This window comes from Taurulus bubalis (genome assembly GCF_910589615.1).
Source record: "Taurulus bubalis genome assembly, chromosome: 1".
NCBI classification, from domain to species: domain Eukaryota; kingdom Metazoa; phylum Chordata; class Actinopteri; order Perciformes; family Cottidae; genus Taurulus; species Taurulus bubalis.
In genome coordinates this window covers 39392777-39413539 of record NC_136589.1, presented here as the reverse complement: position 1 = coordinate 39413539, position 20763 = coordinate 39392777, and the positions used below count along the sequence as shown (strand labels likewise).

Genomic DNA, 20763 nt, shown 5'->3' with positions numbered 1-20763 from the left:
AGGATGCTTTTTTTTTATTGAGTATGTTCGGCAAAATTAAGAATGGGTAGCAATGAGTGGGGCTCAGTTTTCTCATGCATGTAATGTAAACAAGCATGTTTCAGCAAGAGGATATTTTTAGAGCACTTCAAGTGTTTTTTTTTTACTTTGACAAACAAACATCTCAAACCGAATCTCTCTGAAATGTGTAGCCCTTTAAGCCCTAACCCTATTAACCCTAACCCCTAATCCTATGTATTGTTTGAGTTGTGTTTAGAGGTTGTACATCGGGATTATATATTATTGTAGCCCTGATTTTATGTTATATATATGATATTGATTTGAAAAGTCAATACATTTCCCAAACACATGCAGAGAATCCTGTAATCATTAATTTCCATAAAAATACATCGACAAAAAATAACATTTCACCTGACCATCAGGAGGTAAAATCGAAATAACCGTCTCCATGTCCTGACAGCTGCTGCTCATTTTGTCTTTATGATTCTATAGAAAATAAATTAAACAACGCTGTCTCCTGGAATTACAATTATAAAGAACCATTTTGTTTTGCCAAATACGGTTTGTAATAAGATGTACAAAGTTTGGATTGCGTTTTATAGTTCATCGTTGAACTATATCGTTTAAAAAGAAAAGACTTTGGATCAGTTGCTCAAATATCCCATCAAATATTTCACAAACTGTCCCAATTTCTTTTTTGAATACATCTGAGCTTAATGTTACAGTAATTTATATATTTATATCTTAATTTTCAGTTTTTATTTCAATGTGTTTATGTAATGTATTTTTTTCAATCAACACTTTCAAATGTATCACTCTTTATAGTGAATTCATGGTTTTTTAACATATACGTATGTAAAAATTACAATTCATGTGCTGAAAGCAAAAACAACAATGAAGTAATAATGTTTAAAATCAGTGCTTTCATGCAACAGCTTATTTCAAGTATTTAAATATCTTGTGATTGCATATTCGACTGCGCAAAATGTACTTCAGGTAAATCCATTGAGTCAATAAATCAACTCCAGTTTCTCTCTGGCTCAGAATCAGACACTCAATGTGTGCAAGTTGCAAAACACACTTCAGTGATCCCAACAATCCGTATCCTCCGGCTGTGAAAGCAGAGTTGAGGAAAGTTACACAAGTACTGTTCTGTCTTTCACCACATGGTGGCAACAAGTCCACAGAATCGCTTCCTCCGTTTTCTCCTTTCCCCCCATAAAGTTGACGCTCAGCAGTTCCTCCTGTGTGCTGCACTCATCCATCTCATTGCAGCGCTCCTTTAAACAATTTACTAGCCATTCAACTCCACAGTTTCACCCTCCTCCACGAAAACTTTCCATTTAAATAGCAGCTCTGTGCCTGAACGACCGAGCATGTGCAAAACACACAGAACCTGCATGTAGTTCAGCTTTATTAAGAAATTGGCTTGGTATTAATTGGAACTCTTGCTGCTCGATCACTTATAAAAACTCCGCTTTGGCCGCAAACCGTGTCACTTTAATTAAAGGTGCAACGCGTAAGATCTCGCCAGAAGGTTGAGTTTAAAACAATCAACATTATCAACAGAATGTGTACGTTTTGTAAAAGATGTCGATGTACTGATCACGTTCACCAGCTAGTCCCTGACCGTCCTGTCTTGTCTCGACAGTGAGTCCCTGAAGAAGAAGCGCTGCCCCGAGGACGTGTCATTAATACATCCACCTGAGTGCGTTTTGGCCGAAGTTTGAATACTCCCATACAATACAACTCCCACCCTTATCTCGTCCTCCCCGCCACCAAGAGGCAGGAGCCCTAGTTAGTACTCACATTTTGCAAATCCGAGCACCTGCGGCCTGCAGGGCCTGTCTATCCCGGATCAGCTAACTTCCACGCTGCTGTCTTTAACGCAGGTTAGAGTCAACGCTCCACCAGCCCACAGGGACTCCCGTCGCTGTGGTCAGGCACCAACAAAGAATAATGGGCCGTAATTCATATTCATATTCATAGGCATCCCTACAACAAACAATCACTTCGTATGTTATCCGCGTAATCATGAACGTGGAAGTATACATTCTGCAAAAAGCTCACAGGGCAGACTGGAGGGGAGATGGAAGGGTCCAACAAACAGAAGTCCACGTTGACGTGATTGGTTGTCGCCTACTTCAGTAACGGCACTTCCATAGTTATTTCAATCCAAACGACGACATACATTAAGTATGTAAGTATTTCACGATCTTTTCCTGAACATAACTAAGGTTGTCGGCTAAACATAACTGAGTCTTTTCCTGTGGAAATTGACACGTGTTGTTGGCTTTCATGAGAAAACGCAAAAAAAACGAGAAGTAGCTTTTCCCGTGATATCATACAAACCGTTGTGTAGGATACTTTGCTGTGGTTTATGCTCGCCGAATTCAAGTTGCTGCAGCCGCAGACTGGAGGTCCGTCTCCCGGAGGTGGCGAGTGCCGACCGCTCCCCTCCTGGCAGGGTGGTCTCCTCGCCAAGACAGATATGTGTGTGGATTTTCTCGTTTCTGCCACTTTGGATTCGATCCAGTGAACCAAGTATCAACGTGTACACACACTGTACAACGCCCGTGAAGATTATGTGATAGCCGTGTTACTTTGGCCTGCTCTCACAGTTTCAGCCGTTTGGTTGAACTATTTTGTGTTCTTTCTCTGCTGTTAGATAGTAGTTGGCTTTTTGTGTGTGTGTAACTGATGACTGTAACTTTAGATTATATGAACCTAGTAGGTGAAATACTGCCCCCATTTGGATGTGGTCAGATCTCACACATTGTGCCTTTAATTCAGGATGCCCATGTGAAGACTACTGTGTAGTTAATGGAGATTTGGACCAGTTCAAAGGCAGCTAAACCTGAAAATAGCTTACATGTTACACTAATATTTCACATGTTGAACATATTTTTTGACATATATCCATGTATATATAGCTTTCTGTATACCTTCCTTGTAAATATGTTTTAGTTTTCCTTCATATACCTTGTTCAAAAGGTACAATGAAATGATCAAATGGATGCATATTACTGGTAAATGACTTTGTGACAGGAAAGATGCAGTTCTGTTTACTTTACGATTGTTGAGAACGATAAAATGATTGTCGCCATAATAAAGATGTATTTGTCACAATGTTAAAAATGTGTGCACTGAAATACTCAAGGACATACTTATTCTCATAGTTATTATACGTTATATGCTTGTACAACACATTGCTGCTTTGGGTCTGAACTGGATTATTCTTAGATCTTATATTTTATCTATATTATATTGTATATAAGAACCATCATTTACTAAATAAACATCATGCTGTATTGAAGAAGGCTTGAAACTAGAGATGGAGACCATAAACTCATGTTTACAATGTTTACTGAGGGAATAAATCAAGAGAGAAGTAGAGTCATTTTCTCATAGACTTCTATACAATCTTCAACTTCTTTTTTGTAACCACAGGAGTCGCCCCCTGGTGTCCATCAGAAAGAGTGCAAGTTGAAGTGACTTCAGCTTCACTTTTCAGACCTTGAGGTTTCCGTCTAGTGAGGATATAATGTTGGCGCTAACTGTGACATACCGTAGACTGGCAGGATAATCAGCCATAACTAGTAGCAAATTGAAAAGCTGTGTTCAAAAACATTTAAACTCCCTTTGGATTAATTTTTACTTCTGGTGTTTTGGCATTGTTCACTTCCTAACGTTGTTATCGTGCCCAATAGTGCCCCATAGGGATTTGGTGGGAGCATGAGTTATCCCATTCTGCTTTTGGCCTAAAAAATGATTGCATCAACCCCGCTCGTAGCACTTTTTCCTCTCTCCAAACAGTCTGCAACATCATGAGATCAGGATCCAAGGCCTGCCCACACAACCCCAAGAGGATGACAGGGAGCGCTAAAGCAAGCCCCCAGTTACACACCAGTACAACATACATAATGATTGTGAGAAATCAGATGAGGAGGAGGAGAAAGGAGGACAGGGAGGAGGGGAGGAGGAGGGAGGAATACAGAGCTGGACTGAGGCGGAGAGAGACAGAGAGAGAGAGTGTTTATTTAAGTTTTTCGTCTCCTGACTCAGACAGAGAGCAGACTACAGAGGATAATGAGAAACAGATCTTGGGTGGAGAGGGAGAGGAGGTGGGGGATCAAGAGGAGGGACGAGGAGGAGTTGGTGGGGAGAAGAGAGGAAGGAGGAGTGGGGTAAAAGGCAACAAAAAAAGAAGAGGAAAAGGGGAGGAGAGGGAAGAGTCATGACGGCCAAAAAGGGGGGCTGTCGTGTTCCTGGCCACAGGAAATAGGCCCTCTTATGTTCACTTACTGACAGTTAACATCACAGCCCTGGTGGCCGTGCAGCCGGCCTACAATAGCAGGTTAGTGAGCTGCCATGAGTCCGGCTCATGATTGGAATAATAATCATATTGTTTTGGGGTCAAATGTGTGAAAAAGCTATTGACGTTGCGATAAACTTAATTGTAGCAGGGGAAGGAGAAAAAAAGTTAAATGATTTGTGGGTGACGCTAAATAAGATGAAAGCCATATTTGTCAGGTTTAAAATGTGTGTTTGGTGTGTGGAGTAAAAGTGAAGTGAGTTTGAGTAAAAGAGAAACCTCCAGAGTGAGTGAGGAGGGGAGAGAGGAGGGAGGCTGGAGGTTGGGCAGGGGGGATTCATGACTGACAGGCACAAGGTCCTATGGGGAATGAGTAACGGACCAACTGGAGCTGGGAAACCCACCCAAAGGCAATTAAGGGTAAAGGACGACACACATATTTGATAAACTTTTTTTTTCTTCTCTCCGTCTCGAACGGAGGAAGAAGAAACCACGGGGATGGCGATGGAGCTTGAATGAAAGACCCGGGTGTATACGGGAGATGTGTTCCGGAAAAGATTGTGGGATATCCAAAGCAAAGATCTGATTTGAACCGCAAGGCATCCAGGCTGAACAAGTAGTGGCTGCTAATCCTCGAACAAGAAGCGGTCCTCATCGTGTGGAAACAGCTTGGAAAAGTTGCTGAAGTTACGTCAAAACCTTTCGAGAGGATGGATATTTGCGCAATGGCAGGCAATTAGGAGAGAGAGACAGACATTTTTGGGAATATCTCCGGGAAACTTTTCTTTTTCGAGGCGCCCCAAGGACGTTAAAGTCGCTCTCTCCGACGCAGAGAGACCGCTCTGTCGGTATCCTGTCCTTGCTGCCGGAGGGCGATGGGGGCCGCGCCGGGCTCGGGCTGGGAGGAGGGGGAGTTCGAGTTCAAGTTGGTGTTTGAGGAGGACCCGCTGCCGCGCCAGAGCCAGGGGCCATCCCCGGTGCGCATAGCCGAGCCGGAGTGCTCCGTTCCCGGGGAGGAGAGTGAGTGCGCCCTGCTGCACCTGGAGTCCTCCAGCGGCACCAGCCTGGGTTAGACTCATTTCTGGGATGATTGAATGTGTCGAAGTGAAAGAGACACCGTATATAGAGGAGGTGTGAGCGGCTTCTAATGCATGGGAACTTGTGTGCTCCCATGCATTGTGTGTGTGTGCGTGCGTGCGCGTGCGCGTGCCTCTGCATGTTGCATGTGCTGTAATGAGGGCCTTCATCTTGCATGCCTGCCTGGGCTCAGTGTGCGTGTCTCTCTCTCTGTAAGCATGTGAGCATGAGTATATTGTTGTTGTGTGTTTCTTTTGTGTCTTGTGTGCCTGTCCGACTGTACTCCTGTTTGTGTCTGCATTCGCGTGTGTGCGTTTGTGTGTTTGTGCATGCGTGCATGCAGCCCCAGACTCAATGTGTTTCTAATCAGCTGTGCGTGTGAGTAGAGTTAACAGCTGCCATCTGTGAAGGAACCTCAACCTCTGTGTACTGAACAGGCACCACATACACACCTCCCTCTTTCACTCAACCTCCATCTCCCCCAGTTTTCTCCTCACAAACACACATGCACACACACGCACACACACACGCGCCTTGTATCCTCAGGTCCACTCTCTTATTTGTTTCCCACCCACACTGGCATTCAGTTGTATTACCGCACCCAAGGCATGCAAGTGAACTGCAGGAGAAACAAGAGAGCAATTCTTCACTCCAGGTGATCTTAGAGCATCACAGGAGAGTTTTGTCAGCTCTCCTGACACTTGGAGAGCGGCACCGGCACTGCTGGCATTAAGATGCACGTCCTCAGATCTCCATATCTGTCGACGCAGACTAGTGGTGAACACAACAAAGCAATGTATTCACGATTCAACATGTTAAACTAAACGTCACCAGTTCCAACAAACATGGATACACTTAAATGTGTGGCTTTGCCGATCCTACTTTTTCTTTTCTGGTACCTCAAATCAGGATGTTTGTGGATAAAGAGTACCAATCCTAAACATGTGCTCTACTTTTCCCCAAATGTAAGATCTGTACTGCATGAAACTCATTGGAAGCAGTTTTATATTAGGAAACATGCGGCCAACGATTGTTGTGGTGTTTAAAACTCAGTCGACAGTTCGAGATGTCTTTATGAAGGTAAATTATAGCAAAAAAGTCAGACTTTCATAACAACATTGATGATTTTTTATTTATTTAATGTAGACAAGTCTAACTGAGGACTGTCCAATGCCTTCATAACATTATTTAGTATTTTACAAGAAAAAAGCAATGATTATGGAGAAGTCTGAAAGCAGAAATGTGTCTTTTTCTGCTTTCTTATCATCAGCTCAGGACCCCTCAGATTTAATTTATGACCCCCAGGTTGTGAAGTCTCACTTCTCATGAGCGGTTCACCTCAGGTCACAGAATGAAGTATTACACTGTAGATTATTTCCAGTGTACTTTTTATTAAACATGTTAGATTTGAAGGATCAGTATGTAGCATTAAGGGGGATTTATCGGAAATAAATGGAATATAATACTGTGAAGGTTTTGTTCAGTGTATAATCACGTTTACATCTACATACAGAGTTGGTCCCCAACATGGAGATGGATGCCATGTTTCTACGGTAGCCCAGAATGGACAAACCGAACACTGGTTCCAGACCACTGTTTTCATTTCTTTTAAATTCTCTTATATGCTTGGCACACAGAAGGTTTAGTTGGTTGCAATCTGCGAACTCACCACTAGATGTCGCCCAAATCCTGCCCAATGCACCTTTAAGATGAAAAGAAAGAAACTCATCTTACGATAACAGTACATTTGGTAGTGAGAAACTCTTCTGCTGGGTATGAACACAAATTAATTATTGTTTACTGGACATAAGATCCATGAAGAGGCAAAATGATCCATTGTTTTACAAGAAAAGAAGCAAGTAAAGTCTGAAAAAACTACCGTTAACGTTTGTGTCGATTGTAGCAAAGCTATACAGTATATGCTTTGCTTTTTTGTCCTGATCATCATCTCGCGACGCCGTGTGGGGTTCTTTTCGCAAAAAGGTCAACTCAGGACACGCAAAAAAAATATTACTTGAGATTAGCTTTATTGTGTTCAATAAGTGTTAGGTACATTTTCGTGGCTCGTAAACTTCTCTGCCGGTCTGCACACAAACATCTGAATCATTGTTTCATGTGAAAAGAGAAGTTGCCTCAGCACTGCAGCTTTAACCACTTGGAAATATTTCTGTTGCCAGGAAACATTTGAAGAGATTTTTCACCTCGAGTCTTAATTTGTTGGCAGTTGCTGTTGTGTGTCAGCGTTGCCCAAAATTTGCCTGTAGGGCCCGTCGCCACTGCAGCGCAACAATGACCAGTTGGAGCCTCGCTCATTACAGAGTAACTACTGTTTGGAGGCCGACCACACCACGTTGGGGAAATGTTGTGGTGAGGACTGTGGTCTTCAGGGATCTTATCCTCATTCGGATGATTGTTTGGCAAAATGTCCAAAAAGTTTTCTTTCACATTTAAAAGAAAAAAATCCCCAAATCATCGGTCAAAATTAGCAGAAGAGTTGGATTCAGTCTTAGCGGTGTATGATTTGGATCAGTGAGCCAATTTGTTTACAATTCCCACTTCAGCCTTTAATGCGTGAGTGTAATACATGGAAAACATGTATTGAAATAGTTCTCAAAGTAGAGTTTATAAAGGTGTGTAGTAAATAGTTTCCATATAACTGTGTTAGAGTAATAGAAAACCAGATTATAATATGTCATGCAGATATGTTTTATTCGTGTGATGTACAGTATATCGGCACTTTTAATATTCCTGAGCAGATTTGACAAATTTGATCATTTGCCATTTTCTGTGCTGCTGATATAACAATACAACAAGTAAAGAATAAGCATATATAAACAAAAGATTCATGTAATTCAATATAAAAGTATTTAAAGGAACATTTTGGGAACTTAGATGTTCACTTAGATGTTCAGACTGATACACTCTCATGTCTAAATATGAAACTACCACCATCAGCTGGTTAGCTTAGCTTAGCATAAAAACTAAAAACATGTGAAGTTGCCCACGTGGCTCATAACTACCTCTAAATCCACAACGTAATATTTTCACACTTTGTTTTTTTGTGCAGATTAAACAAACAAGTAATATTGTGTTATTCAGTGAGCTTTAAATGTGCTGGTGGACTTTGTAACTTTTCAATAGAGCCATGCTTGCTGTTTCCAGTCTTTATGCAAAGACTTGAGATATGAGAGTGGTTTCAATCTTTTCATCTAGCTCTCCGCAGGAAAATTAACACATTCCACCAATAGTCAGACTACTCCTTTTTGTATTAAAAGTGACAGAAATACTACACGTGTTACAAAGACATTGAGTGTGCGCTTTTTGAGCAAAAGGTCCAGTTGCATGCGTTTTCCATATGGCATCGCTCAGTAAATCAAGGAGAGTTGATGTGTTATGATATAGGAATGTTAAAAATAAAACAAAAAATGAACCTCTTCTTACCACAAATTGGGTTCACAGTATTTTAAATGACTTCTAATGAGTCTTGCTCATGCCAGATGTAAAAGAACAGCACGTTTCAAGAGCAAACTGTCATTTTGCGGTTATAAACAAAAGATTAATGGGAGGTCACATGACCCCAAAACCTACAACATATGATGACAAAGGAAGTGCGTTTGAACAAAAGGGAAAACAAGTAGTTTTGTACTAGAAACCATTAAATTGTTGCCATGTGGAAGTAAAGGCGTATGTTATTAAAATGAACTCACTGTAAACTCTTCATTGGCACCATGTCCTAATCAGAATTGTTTTCGCGAGTAAGACCAACTGTTTTTTTCTTCTCCACAGTTGCCAACGAGAGCATGCTGTGAGCGCTCTGAAGTATTTTCAAGCTGTGCTCTGAACTTGTGATGTTTGCCACTTCATTTTCTAAATAGTATTTTGGTGCCAGTGTTTGTCATGTTTTTACACACTCAGTCTGATTAGTCTTCCCATCAGTTACAGATAACCACCACTCAATCAGCATCCCCAGCCCGCCACCGTCGGCCAATCAGCGGGCCGGGATGCATTCCCCGCCTCCACGGAGGGCCACTGCCAGAGAGTTCAGTGGGACCTATGAGAGCCTGCCGGCGCGCTCTGTACAGGTGAGACAACCTGTTTACTAATCCTGCTTGTTTTTAATGAGAGGGGTTGAACCTTAAGGCCGTAGTTTATGGGCCATTCGGCAACCTTAGCCCTTCGCTCACCAATGTCATGTTGACTTTCTCCACAAAATGACAAACTTCGCCACTGATTTGATGTTATTACAGCTGCTCAGCAATGATGTAATGATCAGCACTCGTCATTATAATTAGCTTAATTTAGATAAACATGTCTTTTTGAAGGTAAAGTAAGGCTTTCAACATTTTGAGAAAGTTGCTTGTGAAGCTGGGAGAGCTGTGATATGATGCAAAACCTTTGAAGTAAGGTATATGAGTACAAAAAAGGGTTTTCAGGTGGATTTCTTACCGTCCAGAAAGCCAATCCAAACAGTTGTTAGTCCAAACTGGTGATAGCCCTGCAACTAATTAGCCAAGGTGACATCTTCACTTTGCTTGTTTTGTCAGATCTACAGTCAGAACTCGAAAAGTTTTTCTGATTTTTAATAATAGTATAAGCAGCAAATACATGATGACATTTTTTTGATGACCTGCTTATATTACATATTTGTAATTTTCTGTGCCACAACTGAGGAAATTAAAGGTATCTCTTCCTCATTCTCATCTTCCCTCCAGGTTTCAGAGTCTCGTGTGGTCGAGTGTCCAAGCATCCAGATAACCACCATCTCCCCTGAAGACGACCTAGCGCCAACCATTTCCAGTTACTGGGAGATGGGTGGCGGGGGTGGGTGGGACCGAGAGCGCCTCTACCTCCCCCTGCTGGACCCCTTCACCTACCGCGACAGATGCCCCGGCTCCCTCAGCCCCAGCCCCGGCTCCAGCCCTTCCTCCCGCGGCTGGCTCAGTCCCGCCTCCAGCTGTGACTCCCTGCTGGTGGAGGAGGAGGACCTGAACGAGGCCACGATCAATTTCGGGCTCTCGCCGTCCTCGAGGCCCACTTCTCCCGGGGGTAAAAAACGTAGAAACTCCCCCCTGGTCTCCCCCTGTACTTCACGGAGGGGCAGTTACTCAGAAGAACTGCAGGGATGTAACCTCGAGGGCAGAGACTCCGCCCCTCAGTCGCAAGCCCCGCCCAGCAGCTGTGAGCTCAGCATCCCACAGAAAACCAGGAAGACGTCATTGGAACAAGTAAAGATGTTGACTTGTTTCATGTCTCTCAGAAGTATAAGTCTCTCAATGTGGGGGATGATTAAAATAGGAAATAGTTAACCTAACCTCACAGTGAACCTTTTTGTTTTCCAGTTGTCATCCAGGGAGATGGATCAGGATCAGGCTCCAGGCCACAGCTCCCCCTGCCCGCTGCCAGAGACCCAGCAGACAAGGAAAGAGCCTCCTTCGCTGGGCATGGACTACCTCTCTGTGCCTCCTGCTCTCGCCTGGGGCCGGACTCGAGCCAGCGCCCACAGCCCTCTATTCAGGCAAAGATACACAACCTAAATATATGAGAATATTTAAGATTTGAAGATCAATATGCATCAGTGGCGGTCCGTCAGGGCCACAAAGTTATAGCTATTTTATAATTTAGTTGTTTTTCACAAATAGACTACATGTATTATAATTATTTTTCCCTATTAGCTTATTTTCTCATTGCACAGCTCATTGTGTGGCGCCCAGCTGTTAAACAGCTGATGCACTGAATGCACAGGTAGAAAATCCACGGCCTGCCACTGAAATAAAATCATCAAATAAAAGAAATAGCATGCAAAGAGAAAAAGAAAAACATTGCAATGAAAAAAATTATTTAAAAAAATCACACAAACTACATTTTGTAAAGCCAACTTTGCTGTATGTCCACCAACTTGGCTTTAAGAATGTTATTAAAAGTTTAACAACATCAGCTCACAATGCAACAGGTGATATGCTTGCATGTATTACTGTGACTGTATCAGTTTATTCTTTCATAAAAAACATCTCCCTGTGGAAGATGAAACAAATATATGCCTTTAAAGTATGCTACGGGATTAGCATACACATTTGAATACTTTTAACAGTATTAATACAAATGTATTGATTAATTTGACTAAATCGTCATGTTTGCATGTGTAAATTGTATGAAAATCTCATCGTCTGCAAAACTAGTCATTCTCTAGTCCGCTCCCTTGCTCAGCGTTGCCGTCCATCCAATCCACCTGTAGGTCGAATGCCCTGCCGCCACTCGACTGGCCGCTGCCGTCCCAGTTTGACCAGTACGAGCTGCGTATTGAGGTGCAGCCCCGTCCGCACCACAGAGCCCACTACGAGACAGAGGGGAGCAGAGGAGCCGTCAAGGCCACGCCGAACGGACATCCTATCGTCAAGGTGAAACCCAAACCCGCTGTCGAAGCATGAAGTATAACTTTAGTTTGAATGTTGTGTTTTCACAATACTGGGACAAACTCTCAGGACACACGTTGTGGCTCACTGCTGTTGGCCTCATCACAGTTTGATTTCGCCCCTCACGCCATGTGTCTCCTTACAGCTGTGTGGATACACTGAGAGGAAGCCGCTCTCCCTTCAAGTTTTCGTTGGAACAGCTGACGACCGATCAATCCGGCCACATCCTTTCTATCAGATACACAGGTACTGAACTGTATTTCTTTTCTTTTTTTAAATCAAACTTATTACAAAGCATACATTGATATTCAAAGGACACAGCCTTCTGTTTATTTATCATCTGACCACTGTGGCTTTAAAAAATTGCGTAACTTACCACCAGCTGCTTCTAGCGTTGGTCAAGGAATTTGTTTGGAACAGTTGTTCTCAATGTAACGTGCTCTGGATGAGAACTTCAGATTAACGTAGAAGATCTGGACATTTTTCATGAATGGCTATATGCGTAAACACAGAAGTGTGTATTTTTCATTAGTATATAATATAACTATATATATGTGTAACTAGATACTAGTAACAAAGTAATATTAATATTACCAAAAGTCCAAGGTATTCAAATTTACAGTTATATAAAACAGAGGAAGAGCTGAAAATCTTAACCTTTTAGTAACCCGCAAATGTTGGACATTTGTCCTGCTAAATCAAATTAGTTCGAGGCAGTGTGCTCCTTGAGCATGTGCTCCTTTAAATTACATTTACATTATTTTACCCCCTCTCAGGGTGACAGGGAAGATGGTGGGCACTGCCAGTCATGAGAGCGTCCAGGCGGGTACCAAACTGCTCGACATCCCCCTCAACCCGGAGAACAACATGACTGCACTGTGAGTACAAAAGACAGTTTATACTTAAGAAGCAGACTATTTCATTTGGATTGTTTTAATCGACAAATGTTGAAGAGTGTGACTGAAAAATAAAAAATAAACTAATTTTACAAATCGCGTCGCAGCATCGACTGTGCTGGCATTCTGAAGCTGAGGAACTCAGACATTGAGCTGAGGAAAGGAGAAACAGACGTCGGGAGGAAGAACACACGTGTCCGATTGGTGTTTCGTACCCACCTCCCTCTAGCGCCCCCTGTAGTCCAGCCTGGTCGAGTCCTGGCTCTACAAGTTGCCTCCCTGGCCATTGAATGCTGTGAGTACCTGGTCAGATGCACTAAACTGCAAAGAGAATGTACCTTTACTTCATGCTTACCAAAGGAGTTTTTAAAGCCCCTGTAAGTAAGATTTGTGGCATGCATTGCTGGACCTTTATTTGACTAGATTTAAAGTTGCTGTACGGCGCTTTAAACTGGTTGTAAAACAGTTGAAATGTAATACTGATGCCTCTATGTGACCGACGTAAGTAAAGATCATCAGCGAGAATATTGTCTATTTCTATATAGTTATTCTTAATGCTTGTCATCGGTGCCACAGAGAAGACTTTCAGACCTAACAAAATAGGTTTTCTAAAGGAAATCTGGTGCTTGGAGACACTACCGCCTCTGTCCACAGGGACCGCCAGAATCAACACAGAATGAAAGTTCCTTGCAGTAGCTTTAAATTAGGAGCACATTGAGTGGTTTAATTTGACCTGACTCTCCCTGCCTCAGCCCAACGTTCGGCTCAGGAGCTGCCCGTCATCGAGTCCGTCAGTCTCACCTCCTGCTCCATGGAGGGAGGAGAGGAGCTTCTGCTGAGCGGCTCTAACTTCCTGCCAATCTCCAGGGTCCTTTTCGTTGAGCGAGGGACAGGTAAAGGTCCACAGAGGAGACACAGCCCTCTCTCATGTTTCAGATCTTCTGCCTCAAACCTCTTGAAGTTGATTGAAATGAAGCCAGTGAAAACTATAGAATTGATATGAGGACAAAATTATAAAGTTAGCAGAAAATAGTTGTTGTACACTGCCTGAAAAAGAAAATCTGTTCCGTTATACAGACAGTGATATAATTCAGATATGTGAAATACTTTTGAATTAATTTCAGTTATATTTAAGGTAATATTATTTCAGTTTGTTGCATTCAGCTTTGAATAGTGCACAAGTCCAATGTTTGCTAGATAGCTAATTGTTTTATTCTTGTATAGTTGCTCAGTGTGGATCGATACAGCTCAATACAGTGTTCTGGCCTCGTTTATTTCATTAAGGGGTAGCACTTTATAACTTTTTAGCATTAGTAAAGCATGAATAAACAATAAATTCCTCATTTATAAAGCATTATTCCAACATGAATACTCATTAGTAACTCATTCATGAACACAGTTATAAATGTTTCATTCTTGATTAATAAGCTATGATTTCATACTTTATAATTATGAATTCCCCATTTGTAAATGAAGTATTCATGACTAATAGATGATGAATAAGATAATTTGTAAAGTGTTAGTAAATGATTAAAAAAAATGCTGCAATTCATGATGAAATCAGATAGTTACTACTAATTAATTCAGTAGTTACTACTCATTAGTTAAGTATTAGTTAAGCATGTTCTGTGACTTAATATAAAGTGTAGACTATTTATGCTTTTACAAAGCATTAATAAATGTCATGAATTCAGTAGTTACTACTGAATTAATGAGTTCATTGTTTATTCATGCTTTACTACTGCTAAAAAGTGTGTACTTATTATAAAGGGCTATATATATATATATATATATATATATATATATATATATATATATATATATATATATATATATATATATATATATATATATATATATATATATACATATATATATATATATATATATATATATATATATAACATTCGTTGAAAAAAACGCACAAATGATAACAGTTGTTTTATCTATTTCTAACCTGCGCATAAGTGAGTTTTTATAAAGAAGCTAGTAGTGTAGGTGAATAAGACCAACAGTGTTAAATACATTTTAAAAAAGCACATCATATGCAAACATTTCTTTTATTTATTTATTTATCAAATATTGTTTTGTGAAAAAGGGTTAAACTGTCTCTGGGACAGTTAGGGGTTTTCAGAATGCTGAATAAATGCAGAATGATTTTAGATCACATCTTTACATTTTAGTTTTGTTGACATATAATGATAAAATATAAAAGGTGTGAGAGTGCAGTAACAAGAGGAATATGGTTCACAAACTGCCCATTATGTATTATCTCAAATAGCAGTTAAGTTGTTGAAATAATCACCTTTGTCTTTAAGCAGCTACTATAAACAATCTCATGCTTGGCCAGTAGATTTCAGTAAATTTCAGTGGAAATTGCTTTATGAGCCGAACCAACCTGCTTCACAAAAGCTTTAATGCTACTGCGACACCGTCAGAGCAAATGATACTCCTTAAACCGACTGTGTGTCTTTGTGTGCGTTTCTATGTTACACTTAATTCTACCTTCTGTTCTCATCTATTAGATGGTAAACTGCAGTGGGAGGAGGAGGCCCATGTTGACCGTGACAACAGCAATGAGGTAATTTTTCATGTGTGATATCAGTCCCAAAAACTGCAACCAATTCTGAACAAGTCTCTGCAACAACATGAACTTTTCATCTCTGAGCTTTACTTGTATTGAGCAGTAATAGTCTGTTTCCACACCTCTTTGGCAGATCAGATAAATATGGAGGGTTTTTTAATTATGTCTTTGAATATGTCTTGTTTCTTGCAACCTTGTGTTAATGTGTTTTATGTATGCAGCATAAAGGTAGAAGCCCAATCCATTATTCCGATAATGTGGGTCAATAAAGCAAATCCTGAATCTTTCTTTTTAGTGTTTGCTGTGTGTGAGGGTCCCCGCCTACAGCGACCTGTCTGTCAGTCGGCCGATGTCGGTTAGTCTTTACGTCTCCAACGGGAAGAGGAAAAGGAGCAGCACCCACTGCTTCAAGTATCTCCCCGGTGAGTGTCCCATCACACGTATCCTCCTCTGTTTCCCCTCTGTCCGTTTGTGTGTTTATATTTAGACAATGTGGTGTTACTAACATCGCTGATATTCTCCAAAGTCCATAATAGGAACAAAAACAGATTACTACCAAGACAAACAAAAAGTATATACTTCTATACTTTATTATTAATATATACATATTTATATATCTTTCTATATTTTACAAGTAGAAACATTGTGCTAACAAGAAGAAGAAGAAAAAAGGAAACATACGATAGATTGGGCATTTATCTTACTTTTAAAAGAAAGGGAAGACATTTTTTTGACATTATTTTATTCCATTTTTACATCATTAAGGTCTGTCTTTTTTAAATATGTCTGCAAAGTTTTGTATTTTCCGTACAATACTTGAGTTAACTTTTCTAATAGTTGTATTGGTGATTGTGTTAAGTCCCAGATATGGATTTTTTTTATAACTACTGTGTCCTGTGGGTGATGTGGTCTTCAACATCTTCAATAATATTAAATACTGTGATCCAAAAATGTATTTTAAACCTATCCATAATTATAAATGATAAGAATAAATAGTTAATAAACATAATACAAAATGTAGGATTAAAAGACATGTGGCTCTACCTTTATTTCTGATTTCACAGATTAAACTCCTGAAAAATAATAATAATTAAATAATATATTTACAAAAATATAATAATAATAATAATTATTATTATTATATTATTATTGTATTAAATATAATTAAATACTAGTATATTAAATATAATTAAATAATATATTTATTTAACACATTTCCCCTTGGGGATTAATAAAGTATGTATCGATCTATCTATCTATCTATCTATCTATCTATCTATCTATCTATCTATCTATCTATCTATCTATTGATACAAATATAATTAAATAATATTATATTAAATATAATTAAATATAGCATCCAACATTCAACGTTGAGTACAAACCATTAAATGATGAATGAAACTGTTCTTCACAGTTATGTTCAAAGAGGAGGACCCGCTGCTGTCCCGGCCCTCTGTGCTGCCTCTGGATCGGGGGACTGTGTGTCCTGTGGGGGTTCAACCCAGGATGGACGGGGGCTTCCCCGTGAGAGGCAACCCCATGGCTGACGACCGAGGTCTGGGCTTCCACCTGCCCCCCTACCCCTCCACCTACTCCCCCCCCTGCCCCGCTATGAGTTACCACGAGGAGTACTGCTCCAAACCCGACGCCGCGGTGGAGGAGCCCCGGGCGGCCCTGTCTGAGCGTCACCCCAGCTTCGAGAACTTGGAGCTGGGCTTCACCGAGCTGCTTCCCCCCTTGTACCCCCGCGGCCCGCAGCCTCCCTCCCCCTCCCCTTCCCCGTGGCTGGACTCGCCCTACCTTTCCTCCTCGCCCTCTCCCTCCCACTCCTCCTCTCTCAGCCCGTTTCCTGCCGGCAGCCCCATCTCGACCTCCCCTCTGCCTCCCATCCCCACCTCCCCTTACCCCCAGTACTCTGCTTATCCTCAGGACGCGTGTCCCTCGCCTCCCTCCAACCTCAGCCCATATCAGGACATGTACCCGGCACCCTACTCCCACTACGAGGGCTGGGACCCCCAGGGAAGGGTGCTCGGGATGGGACACGGGGGAGACAGGGATGCCAAGCTCCAGGAGTGCCCCCTGGAGTTTAACAGCTCTTCTATGCACCACATAACATTTGAAGAAGGTGAGTTGCACGTATTAGTCTTCATCTTAACGAGTGCACGATGTTGAGAGGATAAGCTAGGCTACATTACATGTACATACATAACTTGTAAAGGACATACAGACACTATACATAAATATTATACATTATGGATGGATGCATGAGTGGGAGGATGAATGTGTTGTCACATAAAGAGACAAAATAAATGAGTTTGTGCACAGCTGTTGATTAGTTTAATAAGACAGCAACAGACATCAGGGGTCTGTGATGTCACCATAGATTTACATTTTAAAACTAGGATATATAATGTAATTTTTTTTATTAATTTGTGCGATGGTTGGAGATGGCCTCCATACTTTCTCGTCGTACCTGTCAGTACTTTATCAACTATTAGAAATTATATTTTCATGTTCACATTAACTGTTTTGTCAGTTACATATTGACTGCATACTCTAAACACTGAGGTTACATTTTGAACAAACAGAAAGATGAATTGTGTGATTTGGTTTTACACGCTGCATCAGAAGTGAAGACATTTGGAAATCTTAATGGCAATTTTAAAGCTTCTTAAAGGGGCGATAACTGTTACCCTATTGTGCAAAGTGACAGGCTGAATGCTGTATAATATATAGTACAATGCCAGTTTTGATATTTCAGAGTTTAAAAGCATCAGCCTATATTTATTTATTTTTAAACCAAAATATTATATACATATATTTTCCCCTTAAATTGGTCTTTAGATAACCAAGGTAAGTACTAAGAAGCACATTTAACAGCTCAAAAATAAACTGATCCATTTCAATGTCTTTGGCATTTTCTGTATTTTAATGATATGGACACCAATATAAGTTAATATCAGACAGATATATTGGCAGATATTATCTTATAGCATCTGGGCATACTCACACCAGGCTGGCATGTGACAATGCAAAAAAAACGTCAGTCAAAACGTTTCAAGGCCAAAGTAGCCTTTTATCTTTCCAAGACGTTTTCATCTGATATGTGCACAATTGAGCTGCCGTGAATATCAACATAGCAAAGAGATTTGTGAAGGAGGTGACAAGTTATGCATTCTTTTCTCACTGCTTTCCAAATGTAAGGTGAATGCATACACGTTGAATGCCTTTGATTCCATAAGTAAGCAGAACAAGCTGCACCAATAGCATGGTGGTTTATGAGGTGCATGAAAGGATGGAGTGATTTTCTCTTCTCCCTCCACAGTGACGGAGTACATCGGGGAGGACATCCAGTCTTTCCAGTCAGCCTCACAGATGGACAACCAGCCAAACTGAGCTCAGAGCAGCTCATTGATATCATCAGCATCATTTTAAAATCTATTATGCACTTTGGTATTAAGATCCATCGCTCCAGGTACATGTGATGTTGGCAGAGCGGTTTGATTACCAGAAGACTGTTGTGAAAATGACCACAGGTAACTCTTTGATGTGGTTTTATAAAGGGAAACTAATGTTTTTAACATGTTTTCAATATAAATTATACAAGAAAGCGCTTAGGTTTGTTGTGTCTTGTGTGTTTTTCTTGCAAAAACCACCAAAATGAACGCTCATACAGGGTAAATCTATAATAAAGGGACTGAAGGAAAAAGGCTTAGACTATATGGAAAACAAAATGGCTTAATAAGATATTATGGAGGATGTCGTATTCTCTACAATCCCACTTCACTAAATAAGTTGGTTATTTTTCAAGAGCTGCAATCATTTATTTTTCCTTACGGTGTCTTTATTTTAAGATTGCACCAGCAGAAACGTAATCCATCCTGCAGTAATAACACATTTAGATGCTCAGTTTGTTGCTGTGATAGAAATCTTCTGATTAATGGCGACAGGATTTAGGATCCAGTTGCAAATGGCGGCAATTATTTCAGATTTTCTTTTTATGCAATGCCAGATTTAGGAGTAGTAGTTTCATGAAATGACTTCAGGAGAAGAGAAAATGACTAAAAGTGGCAAAGACTGAATTTACCAATCAACTTCAGACAATGACTCGTGTTGTCTCAGTCAATATTGAGCCGTGGTGAAAAGGTAATGTGTTGAGACAGAAGGTAGTTTGACCTCATGAGAGGATGATGTGACCAGGCTGTGACTGTTGAAGCGGTTTGAAAGGTTTGTATGAGAAATAGTTTGTTAGAGCCTCTCGAAGCCGAGCAGGTTTGTCTTGAAGAACAGTGACACCTGGGGGGACTCGGGACCGGGAACGCCACAACAGTCCATAAATCAGCAACTGTTTCATTCGGCTGGAAAGCTTCACAGGTCTTATTTTCTGCTCTCTACACAGAGTAAGAGAGAAAGTACTTCTCCACTAAAAGAAGCGTGGCTACAAGAAAGACAGACAAAAAGTGTTTAATTATTGCAAAACAGCAGCAAAGGCAGTAAAAACTACAGCAACCTTACAAAAAGAGCCTAAAGTAGCATTATATGTTTTCTTGACAGTTTTATGGGTGAAAATGGTTTGGTGCAGCCATAAAAGGGCATGTGAGGAGCTTCAGACCAAAAAAAGCCTTAACGTTAAGGGATAGATAGAGCCGGTGCAGAGCTTTGAACATCTTTTAAGAAGTAATACAATCCATTCGCTTTGCCAGCTCCTTTCGTTTTCTCTCTGGCTGCAGCTCAGGAAAGTTCCTGAGAGGTGAACGTGGCAACAAATAATGGAAGGGAAAAATGAATGCACTCCCCTTTGCTGCAAATATTGTATTTGTTTATTAGTCATCTTTGGGGAACAAAGATTTGCACTGCCAATGCGGTTTTTGTGCATCTTAACATATTGGCAGTGTAAAACTTTTCCTTTATTTAGATAGTTTACAATTCCCTTCCTTGGAAATACTTGGAAATAATACATTTTCCGAAAAACGTTGAGCAAACTGAAGTTTGGTGACTAAATGGGGGCAGACTGAGCGATTGTTATTTTAAACTGTAAATCATAGCTTGTTTTATGAAAAAGAAAAGCCCCAAACTGCTGTATTTGGATGTATTGAACACTATAAGTAATATACAAGTGAACTGTATGGTTTGGTACATGAACAAATTCAAATGTGCCCCAATGCAAATTTTGGAGACCTCGCCTGAATTTTCTCTGTACTAAACCCTCTCTAACTTTGTTCTGTTTCACTTTATCAAAGTCAAGCTTTGCAGAGAGAATATTGACATATTGTGCTATGATTTGGGTTAGAGTTGGACCTTACAGCTGCATCATTACTTCTACATCATAACTTGATTCAATTATGAAATAAAGTAATAAAAACCCCTCCTGAAGATGCCCAAATATTTCTTACATCGTAATCTATAGTCCTCTATCCTCATGTCTCTCAGATTGTCACCAGGGGGAGGTATAATATCAAACATCAGACAGCCATGCTG

At 40.6% G+C, this 20763-nt stretch overlaps 1 protein-coding gene across 1 annotated transcript; it reads left to right on the top strand.

Moving 5' to 3' along the window:
- Positions 1-5190: 5190 nt before the first annotated feature.
- Positions 5191-18846, top strand: nfatc4 (nuclear factor of activated T cells 4; the record flags this gene model as incomplete). The annotated part of the gene is made up of 13 exons (XM_079220086.1): positions 5191-5383; positions 9329-9474; positions 10105-10617; positions 10732-10907; positions 11625-11787; positions 11948-12048; positions 12579-12680; positions 12806-12993; positions 13451-13591; positions 15224-15279; positions 15578-15704; positions 16700-17410; positions 18611-18846. The coding sequence occupies 13 exons, from the start codon at positions 5191-5193 to the stop codon at positions 18679-18681; spliced, it is 2688 nt and encodes an 895-aa protein (XP_079076212.1). The 3' UTR covers positions 18682-18846.
- Positions 18847-20763: the final 1917 nt, after the last annotated feature.